Source organism: Ruditapes philippinarum, unplaced genomic scaffold, assembly GCF_026571515.1.
Source record: "Ruditapes philippinarum isolate M1 unplaced genomic scaffold, ASM2657151v2 ctg4123_1_1_1_1, whole genome shotgun sequence".
In the NCBI taxonomy this organism is placed as follows: Eukaryota; Metazoa; Mollusca; class Bivalvia; order Venerida; family Veneridae; genus Ruditapes; species Ruditapes philippinarum.
In genome coordinates this window covers 101515-123018 of record NW_026861050.1, presented here as the reverse complement: position 1 = coordinate 123018, position 21504 = coordinate 101515, and the positions used below count along the sequence as shown (strand labels likewise).

Below are 21504 nucleotides of genomic sequence, written 5' to 3'. Positions count from 1 at the left end.
TTTTATGCTATTTTTTTGGCTAATTTGAGCGAAAAGCGTTGCAACCCTTTTCATTTTTGGGTCAGTTTGCACAATATAGAATTGAATTTTCCTAGGAAACGGAGTGAGAGAATGATCTGACATTTTGTACATGAGTTAGTTGTCAAGCCTTATATCCAGTTATATAAAACTTTTGAAAAAATATTTTCGGTTCCAACATGTCAAAAAACCTCAGTGGTATCATTAAGACAAATTTCCCCTTATATTATTGGGGAATATTTGGTCAAATAGCCTTAATGAACGAAGTTGCTGATTAAACCCACTTTCACATGACCTCTTTGGACTTTAATCTCTAAACTTTTCCCTATAGGATGCATTCAGACAGACTTAAAAGAAATGGCTATAGTAAGCCTCTTTCTGAATAATTGGAAATGTAAGAGGTCAAGGACGTTACCATTATCTACTTCACATGAAACTGTGATCTTTATCATCAACTTGCTGAATATCCTGCATAAAATTTGAAGCATAAACCTTGATAACGAGTTGAACCACGGTGCCTATGTCACGTTGCATTTTGTGATCAGCGTGGGGCAGAAAACGAAAAAAAAAGTCGGTACAGCTTTATTTTCTTCTGTAACTTTTATATTAAAGTTATACATTTGTATTTTACAAGATAAACTGTGGAGCCCGCTCATTTTAGAAAGTAACCTATACATAGAATGTTTCTTGGAAATCAATTTACAGAGGAACCGTGTTTGCTCCAGAAAATTATCGGTCTTCAGCTTAAGATTAGGGAGTAATATTATTAACATTTATGTAGGTATGAATCCTGCTAAATAATGCTAGCCTAAATAGCTCAACAATTCTAATGTCGTAACTGTTAAAGCCACTTAATCTCTGTTACCTACTGATTTTATATATAATACTGCTAAAGACGCTGAATTTTATTAACTTGCTGTTATCGACCACATGAATATATACCATCAAAAAGTCTGGATTCAACTAAATATCTGATCCTGGCTTGTAAAGTTTATTCATTCCTAGTGAAGTACATGTACATCTTGCATTTTTTCGTTATTTAGATCCTGCAGGAGGACTTTCTGACCTAACCCTAACCATGAGGGCATTAATGTGTCGAACATGTTCGGTGATGTTGAGCTCCTTGCAGGTCACGAAGTATTGTTATAGTCTCTACTCGTAAATAATCTGCAACCGTACGAGTTTGATGGTGCCTAGCATTGTCGTACATAGCACCTATTTTGTATTTGGAACACGTTTCAAAATATGACAAAAATTCCATACATTCAACGACGTATTATCCCTACTTTAAGTCGTCACCTTACATGAAGTAGTTACGTTAGATTATTCTAAGTTGAAATTTATCATCGCTATATTTTATAGCCCGTGGTCTTCCTGAACGATTACGATGGACTTTCCTAACATTCTGTTTTCTGGTATTTAATAAATTAACAGGCGTTGACCAATATCTCTTGCAAATATTTTTTGTCTACAAATACATAGCCAATCGGGCAACGTCTTTCTGCTCTCATTTAGACAATTCTCATATTTAATGAGCAAAAAAATAAAAACGTTTATTGAGAATACTGAATATTTATTTCTTTATGTTGACAAGCATGTTTAGTATGTCCGTAAATGATGCAGGAATTAAACCGTGCACTGCACACGCCTAAAGTTAAAGCGCAATAAGTTATAAATGTTATAATTATAAATTTAAAGCAACGATTGAAAAGATTTGATGACAGTAATCGGTAGTTGTGATATCTTTTCCGAGTGTATAAATGGACCACAGAATTATGCGTGATTATTCAAAACCCATATGCGTATACATGTTGTATTGTCCAGAAAATTGAACGGAACGGTTTATTTTGTATTTTGTTTAATAGGAGCTTATTTTGAAAAAAAAAATGACAAAGTAATTGCTAAAGACTTTCTGACCATTGACCGAAGATACTTTTAGGTAATTTTGGACTTGTTTCCCCATTTCATAAAATGTTTTGAGTTGGTTAAAAAGGAATGCGTGAAAATCATTGTTTGGTTGTTTTTTGTTGTTTTTTTTGCTCAAAATATATCCAGTTTGAAATAAATGAAGGAATTTCGTATTATACCACTAATGGTCATGCGAACATGTAAGTCTTCTTTAGTCACAGGCTTATGACATAGTATAACTTAATTCTTGAAGACTTGTTTTGCCCAGATAGACCGACTTTGATAAAATAAGAGTCGAAATTAAGAGGTTTTAGAAACTTATACAACAAAGGGAAACAACTATGAGATGCCTAAAGTTAACTGAAAATACTGTTATAAGTTATTACTCCTTAGAAGCTAAATGTTGTGAATGTAGTCTGTCAATTTCTTTGTTAGATTTTAAGTCACGTCCTTAGAGACGAGGCCATATAGTGACTTTTCCAGTTGATATCAATGGAGGGAAACATCATGTGCCCTTTGGTATGAGACAGGACAGGTTCCTGTTTACATGTAGATGATCTACATATTAGCTTCTTCTGATGAAAGGACAGGCTAAGAAATCAGCTGATGCACACAATGTAATGTAACAACACAGAACATATTTTCCCTGTGAGTGCCTATATTAACCTAACATTTGTAGTTAGAACATAAGTGCTCATATGATCTGAAAAAAAAACATAATAATTATCGCCTTTTGGACATGTACTTTCAATAAACTTGTACACGTTAATAAACCCATCCACAAGAAACTAACTTCACAAAAAAGAGCAATACCACAGTATAGATAACTTAATTAGAAAATAGCGAATATCCAGTCAAAGTTACGTTGATGTAGAACGCGACACTTTGCCAACTTTCGAGTAGCGTCTTGAAAATTGGCATGCAAAACATTGATCATATTTCTGATTGGATTTCGTTGATTTTATTTCAATAGTTTCAGCCAATTTTTATACACACGACGTCAATGTTGACCATCAAAGCCCATTTTTGAACATGACGTCGTTGCGTATCCTTGGCAACTGTTACGGGTATTTCAACGCCATTGGCGGACAAAATATCTTAAATCCTAAAGCATTCGACGGAAGTTATTTTTTCCTTGAAGCAGATATAAAATTTATTGTTTTACGCCGAAAATTGTTTGAGTAATGGAAAGAAAATTGTCAATTTTGTGTAAAATTTGACGTTCAGTTTAGCCGCATTTTTCGGCTTTTAAGCGGCTTATTAAAAAATTCCTGAAATAAATTTTTGATTTTTTTTCTTTAAACGTCCTTTAAAATGTATAATTAGTCAAAATAAATAAAAAAAATTAGGGGGTCACCGACTCAATGTTTTCGGTACACGTGATTTTATTTCCCCCACCCCGTGAGTAATTTTGTAACGAAATTCGACGTATGCAGATACGTTTGAGACTTCAAAGTGTGGTTATTAGGAGAATTGTTCTAGAGTTTTACTAATACATATAAACAACAACAACAACAATGTTCCATTGCAAATTTTTAAAATTGTACGAAAAACAAACGATTTTTTTCTTGTTTTTTAAGCATGATTTATAACTTCATAAGGAATTGTAAACAGACGCATGTAAAGAAAATGACGTCAGGCGTTCAACGGCAACGTGTACGCTGCGCAAACAAAAATAAATACAGCTGAGAGTAATCATTTGCGTAGTTCCTTTTTGATATTGTAATACAATAACATTAATAAACTTGAATCGAGAAATATGCCATAAGGAACAAAAAGCAATTTAAAGAAATTCAATCATAAATTAATTCGTACTCTACAAGAAATTCTGCAAATCTATACATTTTTCATTACCCACACTATGATTGATGTACTGTGAGTGATATGTATTTTATTTCACCTATTAAAAACCAGAATTTGAATTTCACTTTTAATCAAAAACTATTGCAACAATTTGACAGAATTGGCGAAATATTGACAAATTAAAATATACGGTTCATAAATGAAACTTAGTCAATTATATTAGCGCGAAGCAAACAGTCATGCTTGAAACGTTAGCTCAGTGGGTGTTGAATTACAGATGTAGCACGTCCGATTCTACAAGTGTCTCTCGTTTTGCTTATCATTTTAGAATATCATAATGTTAAAAATAACGATTAATTGCAGTGTCCATTGAAAATTAAATGAAAAAAAAAGAACAAAAAGCCCTAGACTTCCTTTAATACAAACTTTCAGATTATCAAAACGATGAGCATCGATGGAATTACCAAAACATTTTTTTTTTCAAACATAATGGAGTTGATGGATAGATTACTGGTTCATAATATTTAAATACATGAATAAATGACACGCAAGTAGCTTCTAAATTCCTTTTTAACATTGAATGTAGCATTGATCGGTATTTTGAAAGTTTGAAAAGAGCTTTGAATGATGCAAGGAATTTATTTAAATCAAAACTATATAAACACTTTTCTATTACAAATGCATTTACATAATAGTACAATAAGTTATTTATGCACAGCGTTTATTAACTTCTGATTTAGCAATTTACAAAGTCCATTACAAAGCTATTGATTATAGAATTTATGTACTGACTTATCTAAAAGCAGTAAATAAAAAAGGAAAACTACGTTACATTTGTACTCAAGCTTAACACTAGATAGTTTCTATATACTAGTTTAAGTTTTCATATCTATCTCTTATATACATGTATATAAATATTTATATAACAAAAATGAAGCAGGGTGTGTTCAAATATATGTGAATTTCTGTATACAAATTAAGTTTGAAACGGAAAGTAAAATACTCGAAGCAACGGAATATATGTTCATTTTTACGGAAGTCTCCACTTGTCCTGTCAATACTTTAAAACTAATGTATATAATATACATATTGCCAAAAGGTTACACAATTTAAGAAATAACTAAATTTATTAAAAGGTGTATATTTTTAGAAAAAGAAAAAATCTAGCACAATGAAGTTTGTTTTACAATCCGATGAGAAAGACATTATAAAGTAGAAACTTTGGATCGAATAATATATTTGGTATTGGAAATACTTCACTGTAAGCAACTCAGTTTCTTTGTAAAGAAAACAAGGGGAAAAACAAACAAACAAACACAATTAATAGTTAAGCATTCGCAATGAACTACTTCATCTAATTGTTTTCAAAGACATAGTATCGCAGGAAAACATGATTAATGTCTCAAACCTACAATTTTCTCAAAACCAAACACGATAATGTCCCCGTGAAAAGGCTTTCTTTATGAAATTAGAAAACCATAAATGCATTGAAACAAAAGTAAAACATATGTTTCAAGCATCATAAAATGCTTAATGCAATAAAATGATTAAAATGAATTGAATAAAACATAAAGGTAAATCAATATTGATATTTTAAATTGACCTTCAAATCGGATGGCACAATTGATGCAAGACTTATTTCATGACGAGTCTGTCAGCATAAGCACATTGTCTGAATATATGATAATACTGTGTGTTGTGTGGAAAATTCAACAGCTGATAAATTATTCTTTAGTACCATGCATTTTTTGTTAACAAAAATATTTTCACCTAAAGAGATGTATAGTAAACTTTTGAACTTATAACCAAACCAAAACATAGACAGCTTGAAGGCCCTTTACATTCTTTAAATATTATATAAAAATAAAAAGGTCACTGTAAGAAAAGAATCGCTCAAAACAGATCCACGTTTACTTATATCCTATATAATACAAATACAGCTTGACCGCTCAATGATGCTTTTGGTAATTAGTCTCACCTAACTGTACCATTATATTAATGCATCGTTAGGCACATAACGAAAACTATCATTTGTATACGAGTTTTACCTGTATTTTAAATGGTTTTGGCTTTAGTATACATACTTATAATATATAGAGAAAAGCTGGCTTATATATTAACCACACATACTTCTGGCGTTCACGGGTTCAGTAAAACATGGATTTAACCAAAGTATTGATGAGTGTTGTTTTGATGTCGATATATGTTGTAGGTAAGAACATTTTTAGCATAGTTTGCTTTTATTATTTAATTGTTTACTCGCCGCCTACTTCAAACATATTTATATGCATATTGCCAAGTTTCGTTTTGTTTCTTCTTAGTTTGACTTCCAATTGTAGTCTGTGTCATCTGATTTAATTTAATTTCTCCTCAGTTTAGCAACATAAATAAAATGTATGACCATTAAGAAAGAAAGTGACTTCAGTTATGAAGAAGAATTTGTACATGACTGTATAATAATAACGTCAGGGTTTAGGGGGAAATATGTTTTTGATTGAAGTGTTTCTAAAAAAAAAAATAGAAACAAAGTTTGTTTGTGGTTTTTTGTTTTTGGGTTTTTTTTGTATAAAAGACAAGTGTGCCTCGTAAAGTAATGTTTAGCTGTCCCATATTGGGACACTATTACACAAAAAGGGATAGATCTCTGTATATAAAAGCAGGCTCAAACTTTATTTTATAACTTGATTCCCACATTACTACTTGATTAATTACTTACATAATAACAATCATTAATGCTTTACAAAACAACAGTGCCAATGTCAAATGGCGATTTTCCAGGCGGCTGTTTTGCTGACATAATAGGTTTTATATGTTTTATATCAGGCCTGTTTGGGTATCATAGAAGAACCATGGACATCCTGTAAGATTGCCACATAAGTTTGTTACATGATTAAAAACCTCTGGTGGGATTTGAACTCATGGTGTTGATGGCCAGTGTAATGATATCAGTTTAACCTGATTTGATAATAGCAGCCATAATTTTTTGGCCATGAAGACCCAAATTATACTTTTCTTTGCACTTGTGGCCTTTTTTTGTATATCCTGCCAATCGGGATTCTGCTATTCGGGAACATATTCTAGCTATATGTAACAACAATAAGCTGACCAACACACTGGAAAGCTCTCGCTTTGCTGTCATAAACATGATCTTTTTCTGATGGAAAGTCATCTTGTAACACTATAATATTTACACAAATTTCATTATCAAAATATTCACTGGAACGTTTTTCATCGTATGTATTCAATTCTTAAATATCGTTCTTATTGACAGCATAAAGGTAACATGAAACAATCCCTCAATGATCGATATTATAAAAAATACTGATGCATTTACAATAATTTTCCTTATATTTTCAGTTGTAACTGGTTGTGGCCGGTTGAAGTGTTACAAATGTAACTCCCAGGACTCACCATCTACCTGCAGTGAAGATAATTTTAACGCGGATGTTCACAGGGACGATACTACTAGCGGGAGTACCAGTGATATTACAGGAGGAACCAGCTGTGTCCGTGGCTGGGCAATAAACGATAAAGGAACATGTACGTGACTTACTATGTTTTACAAATTAAGTTAACTTTTAGATATTTGCAAATGCATTGTTGTTTTTGATGTGTTTGAAGTCATATCGACGCTGCAAAGGTCATATGGTAAACACAACATTCCTTATGAAATTCGAACTCAAAGCGGCGAGGGGAGTGTATTCTAGCTGCTCTACCAAATATGCCCCAACTTATCTGCTAAAAACCATCTCCTTGATAACGCTAGAGATTACCAGCTTTTATATGTAGATCGATCTATGTGTAAATCAAACGGTCACTAATGCCATTGCTTTCATAACAACAAAGGAAGTATCAAATGAATTGTTTTGGTGTATTCCATTAAGTCTGGTTTTGCATTTCCGGATATTATCATTTCTTTGGTACAGAAAAAACAGATTTCATGCACTTGAAGGTCAATGTCAAAAGAGAAAACTCATGTCCGCATTAAAATTATTATGATTAGAAATTGCCAGTACCATGCATATATTGCTATTCATGTCAAGGCTTATTTTGATTTCATTAATGTTTGCAAGTTTGTGTAATTTACTCGGATGACATTGATAAAAGTATAATGCACCGGGTGATTATCACACAAACCCCGGGGAATAGCGAAAACCATGACTTGTTGATTTTCAAAATCCCTGAAAATATATGTTTGCCTCTTCGGCAGTCGTCAAATGTTAAGGTCTCGCTAAAAGCATGTCATTATCTCCGGTCATTTTGGCACCAAAACAAAACCATTACAATTACCAGGTACTGTTGGAACAAATGAAAAGGTTAAAAACTCCCACAAAAGTTTACAACTCACGGATGAAGAAAGTGACATCATTTTAGGTACTGTTACACAACACATAGCAAGTGCTGGTGTGAGTTACGTTCTACCAACAAGGATAACGTATATCAAAACTTCTTAATTTTGTAGATACCGTTATTAATTGATATATTACCTTTCACGTTATTTATTAATATATTATCTTCCATGTTATTAAGTCATATATTATGTTTCAGATTACTTCCGGGACAAATCAAACGAATTTGAACATGATGGCTGCGAGACGCCACAGAAATGTTTCTGTAGCAGCGATTTGTGCAATTCTAAAGCCTCAAGACCGGTTTCCGCGGCGACGACTGTTACAACAACTCTCGTCTGCTCTTTACTCGGAAGTGTGTTTATCCAAAAGATTTTCATGTAGCTTATGATAAGAACTGAGTATCATTTCATTTAATCATCACATGACCAATCTATTAGTTATCCGGTTTTTTTGTCGTATGGCGCTAGACTGACAACTGCGCACATCTTATGCACCATAATCTGACCAAACAAAATGGCGGAAAATGTTCGATGATCATGATGGATTCATGACGTCGTTAAAACGTTTCAACAACGACAGAAAATCTTACTCTTTCTGATTCGTACACATGTAAAACACAGAAACAACAACAAAAACGAACGAAAGGCTGGTATTAAAGGAAAAGAATTAATATACATATTAATAAATATACCTGTAAGTTTACTTTTAATGTTCAGGGAAATAAAGCTTTGAATAGATAATCATAAGTTATCGGAATTTAAGATATACTGCAGAATGAGGAATTACTTTTTATGTCGGTTTTATCCGACTGCGGATGTTGTTCAGCAAAATCGTTTTTCGAACGATTGTGGGAAGTTATAAATCTGTAAGCAATGTATACAAGGATCATCACAGTTCTTGTTCGGGGTAATAAAATAAATTACACATGGATTTGTGAGTAACAATAGAAATATCATCCCTCGTAAAAATACTGTTATAATATCTTCATGTCTAGAATTGATGTACGCTGTCTGCATTTCTATTTAATGTATGAACTTACAAAACTACCACTCACAATACCAGTAAATATATTTTATCATAGTTTGGGGACCTTTCTGTTGAAAATGTGCCAGAGTTAAATCGTATACATGCACAGTGCGTTAACTGGAGTGCAGGTATTACTTACCCGCACTCCAGAGCATGCCCTTTGATTGGCTAATGTTTGCTGGGGTTTACTTATTGTGACGGCAGAGAAAGGGAAAGCGATAGAAATATCATATTCAGATGCTCGTGCATTTGTTACTTTTTGCTGGGGTTTCATATTGTGACAACAGGGAACTTGTTTTTATGTTGACTATGAGAACATCAAAACACTCGGCAATCTGATTAATATTCGGGGGCTACGCACCTCGTACAAATCAGATAGCCTCGTAATTCGATGCTCTTTCTATTACATATATGCATTGTATATCTGTTTTTAATACTCGTAATTATATGTAAATTTATTCATTCTTTTGACCTTTGCATTATTGAATAACAAATAAAACTATGTATTGTTGTTGTTGTTTTTTCTTCAACTTTATCATTAGAGCATACATTTCAAATAGTGTTAATTGACTGATATGTAAGCAATTCACTTTCAAATAAATAACATAGGCCTACACTCCGTACTATACAATAATTGTACATGTATATGATTTGCTAAAATACCAAAAACCACAAATAACATGGAATTTTAATTTTGTTTATTTCATTAATTAATGGAATATATTAAAATATCAAATGCTTTTATTGTCGGTGGTTTCAGAATATCTCTTAAAAATATTTTGTTCTCGGAAACATAGCCAATCAGGCAACATACGTCTTTCTGTTGTCATCGAGGTAATTCCCATATTGGATAATGAGCAAAAAGCGTTTGTTGAGAATACCGAATATTTACTTCTTTGTGAAGTACGCCTGTAAATGAGGCAGGAATTGAACCGTGCACTGTCCACGCCTTAAGTTGAAAGTTCAATGTGCAATAAATGTTTTATAAATACATTTAAAGTAACGATCAAAAAGCTTTGATGACAGTAAAAAGTCATCGATTGTGGCGATACCTTTTCCGAATATATAAATTGAGCACAGTGCTTCTTGAGTTACATGACTGTGATTATTTAAAACCCATATGCTGTGTATTTACAGAAAATTAAACGGAACGGTTTATTTTGCATTTTGTTTAATAGAAGCTTATTTGATAAATAAAATGTAATGACAAAGTCATTGCTAAAGACTTACTGACCATTGACCGGAGATACTTTCAGGTAATTTTGGACTTGTTTCCCCATTTCGTTTCCCCATTTCATAAAATGTTTTGAGCGGGTTATTAAGGACTGCCTCGGGAAAATGCGTGAACATCATTGTGGCGTTGTTTGGTTTGTTCAAAATATCTCAAGTTTGAAATAAATGAAGGAATTTCGTGTTTGTACCACTAAGAGTCACGCAAACGTATTTTATAAGTCTTTTTTAGTCCCAGGCTTATGATATATGAGAATAATTGAAGTCTTCTAGACTTGTTTTGCTCAGCTTTAACAAAATAAAGAGTCGATTTAGAAAGTATATAACAAAGGGAAACAACTACGAGAGGACTAAAATTAACTTGCAATACTGTTATAAATAGGTGAGTTGAAATACAAATCATTTGCTGAATGTAAAACAAAGATTGTTGACATCTAAAATGATGGCAACATCAACAAGTGACGTCAAAGTTATTACTTCTGAGCTGAACGTTGTGAATGTAGTCTGTCAATTTCTTGTTTGGTTTTAAGTCACATCCTTAGAAGTGAGGCCATATGGCGACTTTTCCAGTCATGTGCCCTTTGGTATGTTGCTATTTATATAGACAGGACAGGTTCCTGGTTGGAAATACTATTTAAATGTCGATTACCTATAGCTTCTTCTCATGAAAGGACATGCTAAGAAATCAGCTGATGCACCCAATGTAATGTAACAACACAGAACATGTTTCCCTGTGAGTGCCTATTACTCTAACATTCGCAGTTAGAATATAACTGCTCATATGATCTGAAAAACATAATGTCGCCTTTTTGATATGTACATGTACTTTCAATAGATAAGTTAGAAAACAGCGAACATCCAAAGACAAGGCTACGTTAACGTTTAAACGTTGTTATTGCAGTGTCCATTGACCATTTAATGTAAAAAACAAAATGCCCTAGACTTCCTGAATTTAATACATAAAAAGATGAGCATCGTTAGAATTACCAAAACATTTTTTTTTCTTCAAAATAATATAATATAGATCTATCTTCTTCATGGATAGATTACTACAGTAGATGCTTTTTAAATATATGAAAAATGACACGCAAGTATCTACAGATTTGCGTAATTCCTATATTTAACATCGAATGAAGCATTGATCGGTATATTGACAGTGTGAAAAAGGCTTTGAATGGTGTAAGGAATTTATTTAATTAATTCAAAACTATATAAAACACTCTTCTGTCACGAATGCAATTCGATAATAGTACAATAAGTTATTTATGTACAGCGTTTATGAACTTCTGATTTAGCAAAGTTTAAAAAGTCCATAGTGCAATTCTATTGGACAAAAATAATTTCAAACATTTAAATACTAGTTTAAGTTACTATATCTATCTCTTATATATATAAGCTTATATTTATTGTATAAACATTTAAATAACAAAAATGAAGCAGAGTTTGTTCAAATATAAGTGAAGTAGCTATCCAGCTAGCTTACGGAACGTCGGTGGTTCTACTCAGGTGCGCGTTCGTGCCTGAAATAATGCACGAAAGGGCACCCGAGGTCTTCCTCCACCAGTAAAGCTGGAACGTCGCGATATGACCTATACTGTTTCGATGTGACGTAAAACCCAAAACAAACAAACAAACTATACATATTTGGTTTGAAACGGTAAACAGAATACTCGAAACACCGGAATACAGGTCCATTTTAAACGGAAGTCTCCACTTTCCTATCAATATTTTGAAATAAATATTAACTAAAGTCGTAAACACAATTGAATAAATAAATGAATTTATTAAAAGGCGTATATTTTTAGAAAAGGGAAAATTTAGCATAATGTAGATTGTTTTACAATCCGATGGATCGAAGAATTCATTAAAATTTTGGTATTTGAAATACATGTACGTTACAGTATGCAAGTCAGTTTCTTTGTAAAGAAAAAAGGGGAAACAAACAAACTAACACAATAAATAGTTAAGCATTCGCAAAGCAGTACATTATCTAAACGTTTCCAATGACAATAACTATCGCAGGAAAACATGATTAATGTCTCGAACCTACAATTTTATTAAAACCATGACAAGACGAAGCCTTCGTGAAAAGGCTTTCTTTATATGCATGCCTTAAGCATTATAAAATGCTTAATGCAATAAAATGATTGAAATTAATTGAATAAATCATAAAGGTAAATTAATATTGATATTTTAAATTGACCTTCAAATCGGATGGCAAATTTGATGGAAGACTAACTCATTTTATGACGAGTCTGTCAGCATAAGTACATCGGAATACTTTGTGTTGTGTGTAAAATTCAACAGCCGATAAATCATTCTTTAGTACCATGCGTTTTGCAATTAACAAATATGTTCACCTATAGATGTTTATTAGACGCCGCTTGCAAGCGGCGTATAGCAGATATGCATTTGTCCATACAGCAATGGGGAACATTTTAGACATGATTTTGTGTATTTATTTTGTTTTAACAAAATCTCACTGTTTTTTTTAAATTTTCTAATAAAAATAGCTTTAATGATGTACAACATGTCACCAGGGTCTTTCAGGGTTCTTTCAAAAAGAACCCTGAAAGACCCTGATGTCACAGAGCTTTAAGGGATTATAATACACGTTCAACTGAAGTGATAGTGCCATATTTGAATATCATATTCTTTTTATCATTATCTAATTTTATCTACATAATAAATAACGTGCCAATGAGCTAGACTATAGTCGATCGTTCTAAAATTTGCCGTTGAGATATATCATTAAAATACAAGTTACAAAGCCTAAACCACGCCCACTATCAGCTCAACCAACAAACCGGTTACGCTACGGCCTGTAAGGGGAGATCACTGCAGAAAAGTTTGTTCTCAAAAGCATTCGAACATTATGCAATTCGTACCATTTTAAATTGGTATATTCTCGGCACATATTGTCTTAAATTTACTTTAAGTATACAAATCATTTCAATTTTATTTGTTATCCAATTAATTATGACCTGACGTTTCAGTCTTTGTCACAACAGACAAACCTTTAAGAATTTCAGACCTTGCATTATTTTGTGAATTTAGGATTAGGTTCTACTTTTTCAAAAAATATGCAACTTTATTATTAAACAACGAGCACATACCAAGAACATGGAGAAAAAATTGATTTGTGTTTCGGATTTTCAACTGTAATAGAGAACGATTTTCAATGCTGATTGACTGTTCACATCATTTGGCGGCGTCTTTGATTTGCAGCATCAACATTTAACTTGTAAACTTTTGAACTTAAAATCAAAACAAAACATAGAAAGCTTGAAGGCTTTTTACATTCTTTAAATATTATATAAAATTTACAAAAGTCACTGTGCGAAAATAACCGTAGAAAACAGATCCACCTTTACTTATATTTTACAATACCTATAAATACAGCTTGACCGCTCAATGATGCTTTTGGTAATGAGTCTCACCTAACTGTACCATTATATGTTAAATGCATCGTTAGGCACATAACGAAAAATATCATTGCTATGTTGTTTTATAGTATACGAGGTTTACCTGTATTTTAAATGGATACATACTTATTATATATAGAGAGAAAAGCTGGTTTATATATTTACCACACTTCATAGGTTCAGTTAGTGAATATACTACAAAATGGATTTAACCAAAGTATTGATGAGTGTTGTTTTGATGTCGATATATGTTGAAGGTAAGAACATATTTAGCATAGTTTACTTTAATTATTTAATTGTTAAACCGCCTCAAACTTCACACAAGGCAAGTATATTGTAAAGTTTTTAATTGTTTTTTCCCTTAATTAGACTTTTGATTGTCATCTGTGTTATGTGATTTCATTAAATATAGTCATCAGAATTCTCAGTATAGCAACATAAGATAAATGCATGACCATTAAAAGAGAAAATGACTTCAGTTACCGGTATGATGAAGAATTTTTGCATGAATGTAGATAACAATTGAGCAAATTCTTGGGAAAATTATTATGTTTTTTTAATTACAGAGATTCTAAATGAAGTAGAAAAATTGTCTTTTTGTTTAAAAGACACGTGTATCGCGTAAAGTTATGTTTAGCTGTCCCATATTGGGACACTATTACACTAAAATGGATAGATCTCTGTATATAAAAGCAGGCTCAAACTATATTTTATAACTTGATTCACATATTACTACTTGGTTAATTTCTTACATAATAACAATTATTAATGCTTTACAAAGCAACAGTGTCAGTGTCAAATGGCGATTTTCCAGGCAGCTGTTTTGCTGACATAATAAGTTTTTTTTTATCTTTTATACCAGGCCTGTTGGCGTATCAAAGAAGAACCACCAAAATTCTGTTACATTGCCACATAGTTTTGTAACATGACTAAAAACCTCAGGTGGGATTTGAACCCAAAGCGTTGATGGCCAGGTAATTTGAAAATAACAACCATAACGTTTTGGCCATAAAGACCCCTTTGTATACTGGTTTATATATGGTTTATCCGCCAAACTAGCCATCATACTGGAAAGCTCTTACTCTGCTGTCATTAAATTGGTCTTTTTTCTAATGGAAAGCCATCCTCTAACACAATAACTACATCAATTTCATTATCGAAACACTCACTGGAACGTTTTTCATCGGTATAAAGAAAACATTCCCTCAAGGGTCGATATAATTTAAAACAAGGCAGTCAAATCCCCTTCCGCAGTGAACATGAATGTGTACTTCTTGGCCTATTACCAACCATGACCTTGATATTGTGTCATGCATAACATAAGAAAATAATATCACGATGGTGCTTATTTGTGCCAGGTTATTTAAAATCTTCCATAAAGTCAAAAAGTTATGGAGAACATATAACATTGACCTTAGGTGTAGCAACCTGGTTGTTGAGCTCTCCAGATTTTGTCGAGGTGGGTTCCTTTGTGCCAATATATTTTAAAACCTTTGAATTGTCAATAAGTTATAGAGAGGACATGAAAAAATAGATGTCTTTACATTGGACTTTTGAGTGAGACCCTGACCTTCAAGGTTTTGACTTGACTTTTATGCTCTGCCAATGGTGTCATAATTGTGATTATTTCTGCAAAGTTCTCTGAAAAACGTTGCAGGGGTTTAAATGTTAGGGACAGACACAAAATGTAGAATTTCTAACATTTGACCTGTAAGTGTGATATTGACCTTAGGGGGTAGCAATTCAATTATTGCGCTCTGCACATCATCTCATAATAGTAATCGTTTGTGCCAAGTTATTTAAAAAAATCAGACGTTTAAAAGTTATGGAGGGGACATGCAATGTAGACTTTTATACATTTGACCTTTAAGTGTGACCTTGACTTTGGGGGTAGCAACCCAATTATTGCGCTCTGCACATGTTCTTATAATGGTGATCAATTGTGCCGAGTAATCTTTTTAAAATTTCAGCGGTTAAGAAGTTATGGAGCGGACACGAAATGCAGACATTTTATTATGAAATGAAGACTTTTTAACATTTGACCTTGAAGTGTGACCTTGACCTTGGTGATGGCAACCCAATTATAGCGCTCTGCACATCGTCCAATTATGGTGATCAATTGTGCCAAGTAATTAAAAAAAATTCAGCGGTTTAAAAGTTATGGAGCGGACACGAAATGTAGACTTTTTATTACGAAATGAAGACATTTTAACATTTGACCTTTAATTGTGACATTGACCTTGGGGGTAGCAACCTAATTTTTGCGCTTTACACATCGTCTCATTATGGTGATCACTTGTGCCAAGTTATAAAAAAAAATTCAGCGGTTTATAGAGTATGGAGCGGACACGAAAGTGTTACCGACGGACAAACGGACGGACAGACGGACTGACAGAAGGAGGCTACGCGGAAGGGGATTTATAACTGACGTACGTAAAATGAGGGTTTACAATATTTTCAGTTGTAACTGGTTGTGGCCGGCTGAAATGCTACAAATGTAACTCCCAGGACTCACCATCTACCTGCGGTGAAGATAATTTTAACGCGGATGTTCACAAGGACGATACTACTAGCGGAAGTACCCTTGATTATACAGGAGGAACCAGCTGTGTCCGTGGCTGGGCAGTAAACGATAAAGGAACATGTACGTGACTTACTATGTTTTACAAATTAAGTTAACTTTTAGATATTTGCAAATGCATTGTTGTTTTTTTAATGTGTTTGATTGCAAAGGTTATATGGTAAACTCAACATTCCTTACGAAATTCGAACTCAAAGCGGCAAGGGGAGTGTATTCTAGCTGCTCTACCAAATATGCCCCAACTTATCTGCTAAAAACCATCTCCTTGATAACGCTAGAGATTACCAGCTTTTATATGTAGATCGATCTATGTGTAAATCAAACGGTCACTAATGCCATTGCTTTCATAACAACAAAGGAAGTATCAAATGAATTGTTTGGTGTATTCCATTAAGTCTGGTTTTGCATTTCCGAATATTATCATTTCTTTGGTTCAGAAAAACAAATTTCATGCACTTGAAGGTCAAATGTCAAAAGAGAAAACTCATGTCCGCATAAAAATTATTATGATATAGAAATTGCCAGTTACCATGCATATATCGCTATTTCTAAAAGGCATATACCGGTCAAGGACACATATACATTGCTTGTTTTGATTTCATTAATGTTTGCAAGTTTGTATAATTTACTCGGATGACATGGTTAAAAGTATAATGCACCGGGAGATTGTCACGCAAACCCCGGGGAATAGCGAAAACCATTCTTTAATTGTTGATTTTTGAATTCCTGGAAATAAATGTTTGCCTTTTCGGCAATCGTCGAATGTTAAGCTCTTGGTAAAAGCATGCCATTATCCCCGGTCATTTTTGCACCAAAACAAAACCGTTACAACTACCAGATACTGTTGGAACGAATGGAAGGTTAAAAACTCCCACAAAAGTTTACAACTCCCGGATGAAGTAAGGGACATCATTTTTAGGTACTGTTACGCATCACATATAGCAAGTGCAATTGTGAGTTACGTACCACCAACAAGGACACGTGCATCACGTATATAAGAACTTCTTAATTTAGTAGATACCGTTATTAACTGATATATTACCTTTCATGTTATTAACTAATATATTATCTTTCATGTTATTAACTGCACATGTTATTAACTAATATATTATGTTTCAGATTACTTCCGGGACAAATCAAACGAATTTGAGCATGATGGCTGTGACACGCCTCAGAAATGTTTCTGTAGCAGCGACTTGTGTAATTCTAAAGCCTCAAGACCGGTTTTCATGGCGACAACTGTTACAACAACTCTCGTCTTCTCTTTACTCGGAAATGTGCTAGTCAAAAAGATTTTCGTGTAGCACACGACCAATTAATTAGTTATCCGTTTTTGTCTAACAACTGCGCACGTCTTAAACACCATAATTTGACCAAATGAAAATGGCGAATATCATTAAAAATGTTCTATGATCATGATTTAAAGTATCATAATGAATTCTTGATATATTCATTATGTATTTAATGTTTCAACAACTAAAAGTCTTACTATTTCTAATTCTTCATGTGTACATTAGAAAAACATATAATGTGCTAATGTTGTAGAGTTTCAGGAATATAATTAAATATTGAATAAACATTCTACCGTATTTGTTGATATGACGAAGAGTATCATCATTAATTATACTGTTAATCTCTAGGGAAATTAAGATTTGAAACGCTTGGCAAATGAGATTTGATTCAGGAGAATCGAGCAGGATATAGTTTGTGGTATTTTGTTTTCGATTATAAATGTCGCTCTATAATGACAGTATTCACTAAACATAAAAGGGGGGCGGGGGTTGGAGGTCGAGCAGGATGTAGTTTGTGGTATTTATCTGGGTTTTTTTTTTGTGATATCCTTATGTCCAGAATTGATATACGCAGTCTGAATTTCTATTTCATGTATGAACTTACAAAAAGTACCAGTCAATATACCAGTTAATATATCATAATAATAATAAAGGACAGGCGGTGTTCAGTGAACGCAACCCCCACATGACCCAGCATTTAAATTAAAGAAATAAAATTAGGGGCAAACAAGGGCCACAAACAAGTGTCACCAAACCAGTATGAACCAACAAAGACATACATATAAGTGACACAGATGGTGCAGCCTTGGAACGGTCAGCAACATTAGTACTGCTGGAGAGTTTAAACCGGTTAGTGGTGCACCAAACCTCACTCTTAGCCCCACCATGTTCATATTAACGAGCCAGTGTAAATAAAATGAATCCCCGTCAAGTGAATTTCTAACAGTTGTTATGGCTACAAAAGGTGAAATAAGTAAAACACCGAAATGATCATGTAGAAACATATAAAAAACATTGACCATAACAAAAGTACTCAATGTCTGCAACTAAAAATCATCTCCAAAGGCCCGACGAAGCAAGGTAGAAGTCTGTTTATATTGTTGTTTTTGTTATAATAGTGTGGCCATATTAAAACTCATCTATGCATGTTAAATTGATACATTTGCTTATAATTATATGTTAATTTATTCATTCTATTGACTTTTGCATAATTAAATACCGGTAACAAAATCAAACAACTGTTGTTTTATTTTTCAATTTTATCCTTATACCATTTAATTCAGTTAGTATTAATTGACTGATTACTTCATTAATGTAAGCAATTCATTTCCAAATAAATGAAATACTATAAAGTAAGTGTATATGATTTGTTAAAATACCAAAATCAACAAATACATAACATGGAATTTTAATTTTGTTATTACTTCAATTAATTTATGGAATATATTAAATGCATTTATTTACGTCAAGTATGGCAATGAATGAACTACTCAATATATTGTTCAGTACAGACATATATCTAACTAATTAGCATTAAGTTGACAACTCAAATAAACTAAAACAGGTTTAATTAACTACAGTTCTACACAAATGAGCAGACAGGATCAAAGTACTTGAAGCGATTTTATTTTTTGCAATATAATTTGATTAAATTGTTTATTGGTCATATGGCGACGTTAGCTAGATTCAGCTTTACTGGTGCAGGAAGAACCTAGGTGCCCTTCCGTGCATTATTTCAGGCACGGATTTAAGGGCACAGTAGAACCACCGACGTTCCATAAACTGAATAGCATCCTCAAATGAAATCATCAAAAGTGCCTGTCGGGGATTCAAACCCACAGCGGTGAGGGGATAGTGGTTTGAAGTCATCGACCTTAACAACTCTGCCACGGACGCCCCTAATTCGATTGTAACACTTCAAGTTTCCTTTTATAAAAAGTCTTATTTCTGAAATCAGTCTTATGACCAAAACTAAGACCCTTTTGCGTTTCAAAGAAAAGAGACTTATGACTTGTACATGTATGTTGTAACTTCTTCAATTTCCAATGAGTATTCGCATACTGTGGATAAAGCTTCTGCATAGTATTTCTTGGAAATTAATTATTCCAAAATCTAAAGTCTATAGCCAGAAATAAGCAGTTTGTTCTTATAGCGCTGCTATTTGACCAGTCATAATCTGCCAACTACATATATAGGGCGGCACTTTACTTGACGATCATTTGCAGCTCCGCCTGTTAACAATCTGTACAATTTCAATCTGTGACCAAAATTTGCCAAATTGCTCGATTTCGACACCGATCGGCCCCAATCCAATACTTTTTCAGAACGTGGCTTGATCGGCATGATCGTCCTAAAGTTGCAGCTCTGTGATTTGCTATTATTAGATTTGAGAATTTGATCGGCTCCCCAGCTCGGCCATTATGAATTTGCTTTTTTTTATTGAAAACAAGTCGCCATTTTGAATTTGCTGCAAGGAAGGTTTCTGAGACATTTTTAAAACATGAATCTCATTTGCAATACCTCACAACAACGGAATTTCACATTAGTTATTTTTTTGTTCACAAAGTAATTAATTTCTTTAGTTTATTTGTAGTTTCTTATTGAGACTTTATCCAAAATAAATTTTCTAATTTACCTCCATTAATATTTACATTAAATGCAAATTCCATGATATCTTTACAAATAAAGCTTTTTGGAACTTACAATATAAAAACCTTCATTTGAGCATCATATTTATGATATAAAACCATATAAAAATTTGAGTTACAGGATCTTAAAGATATTTTAAGTTAAAACTTTTATGTTATACGCTCACGTTTTATTAAGACAATGGACATGAAATCATAAATATTAGAAAAAAATCTATATTAAATTGTTAATGTTTTACAGAGGACATTTGTTTGCTTATGTGTAAGATGAAATTTTATTTCATCTGGTGAGCTGTAAAAAAGTATTTTATATATTTTTGTGCAACTTATATTTATGTATGCTATGTATCTTAAAGTTGCATGCCTCCAGATGAGCAAAATTTTTTCAAGGAAATGAAATTTGTGGGAAAATGTACGAAAAATTTAATAAAAAATAAAATGATCCAAGATTCAAGAAATAATTTACATGTTATGCGCGACTGATTTTGCAGTATTTATTCACCACATTTCTACTGCATGACTAACGCAGTAAGGGTAATTTTTGCATATTTTAACGCATTTTGGGTGTTTACCTGATTTTTAAGTGCTATTTGCAATATGTAGTTCACTTCATAATATTTTAATTTTTAATACATTTCAAAATTTTCATGAAAATTAGCTTGAATCTGGATGCATATTGCTATTAAATAGCTTCTGTTGGTGGTTTTATTATATTACCAAAGACAATGTCATTTAAATTTGAAACTTTGATAATCAGTACGATTTAAAAAGTAAAATTAGCAACAAATTATATGTTTTTAATTCAGCCACAACAAGTAATTCTTTGTAGATAGAATGTAGACTTTTTATTACGAAATGAAGACTTTTTAACATTAATTCGACCTTTAATTGTGACCTTGACCTTGGGGGTAGCAACCTAATTATTGCGCTTGACACATCGACTCATTATGGTGATCACTTGTGCCAAATTATTTTTAAAAAAAAGTCAGCGGTTTATAAGGTATGGAGCGGACACGAAAGTGTTACCGACGGACAAACGGACGGACAGACGGAAGTTCTCACAGGACAGTAATTATGTGGCTACTCTATTGTTCTCTCTATTGTTTTTTTTAGCCACACAAAAGAAAATAGCCACATAAAAGCATTACGGAATGAATGACATCAAAGAGAAAGAACAGTTACCTATTGTCCCTCTAGCCACATAATTACTCTCCTGTGAGT

General features: G+C 32.9%; 2 protein-coding genes across 2 annotated transcripts; both read left to right on the top strand.

Moving 5' to 3' along the window:
• Positions 1–5783: 5783 nt before the first annotated feature.
• On the top strand, positions 5784–9611 carry LOC132714367 (uncharacterized). The gene is made up of 3 exons (XM_060697227.1): positions 5784–5941; positions 7087–7269; positions 8278–9611. Exons 1-3 carry the CDS (start codon positions 5887–5889, stop codon positions 8460–8462), a joined length of 423 nt encoding a protein of 140 aa, XP_060553210.1. The 5' UTR covers positions 5784–5886; the 3' UTR covers positions 8463–9611.
• Positions 9612–13886: 4275 nt separating this feature from the next.
• On the top strand, positions 13887–17925 carry LOC132714366 (uncharacterized). The gene is made up of 3 exons (XM_060697226.1): positions 13887–14019; positions 16224–16406; positions 17463–17925. Exons 1-3 carry the CDS (start codon positions 13965–13967, stop codon positions 17645–17647), a joined length of 423 nt encoding a protein of 140 aa, XP_060553209.1. The 5' UTR covers positions 13887–13964; the 3' UTR covers positions 17648–17925.
• The last annotated feature ends 3579 nt before the right edge of the window (positions 17926–21504 follow it).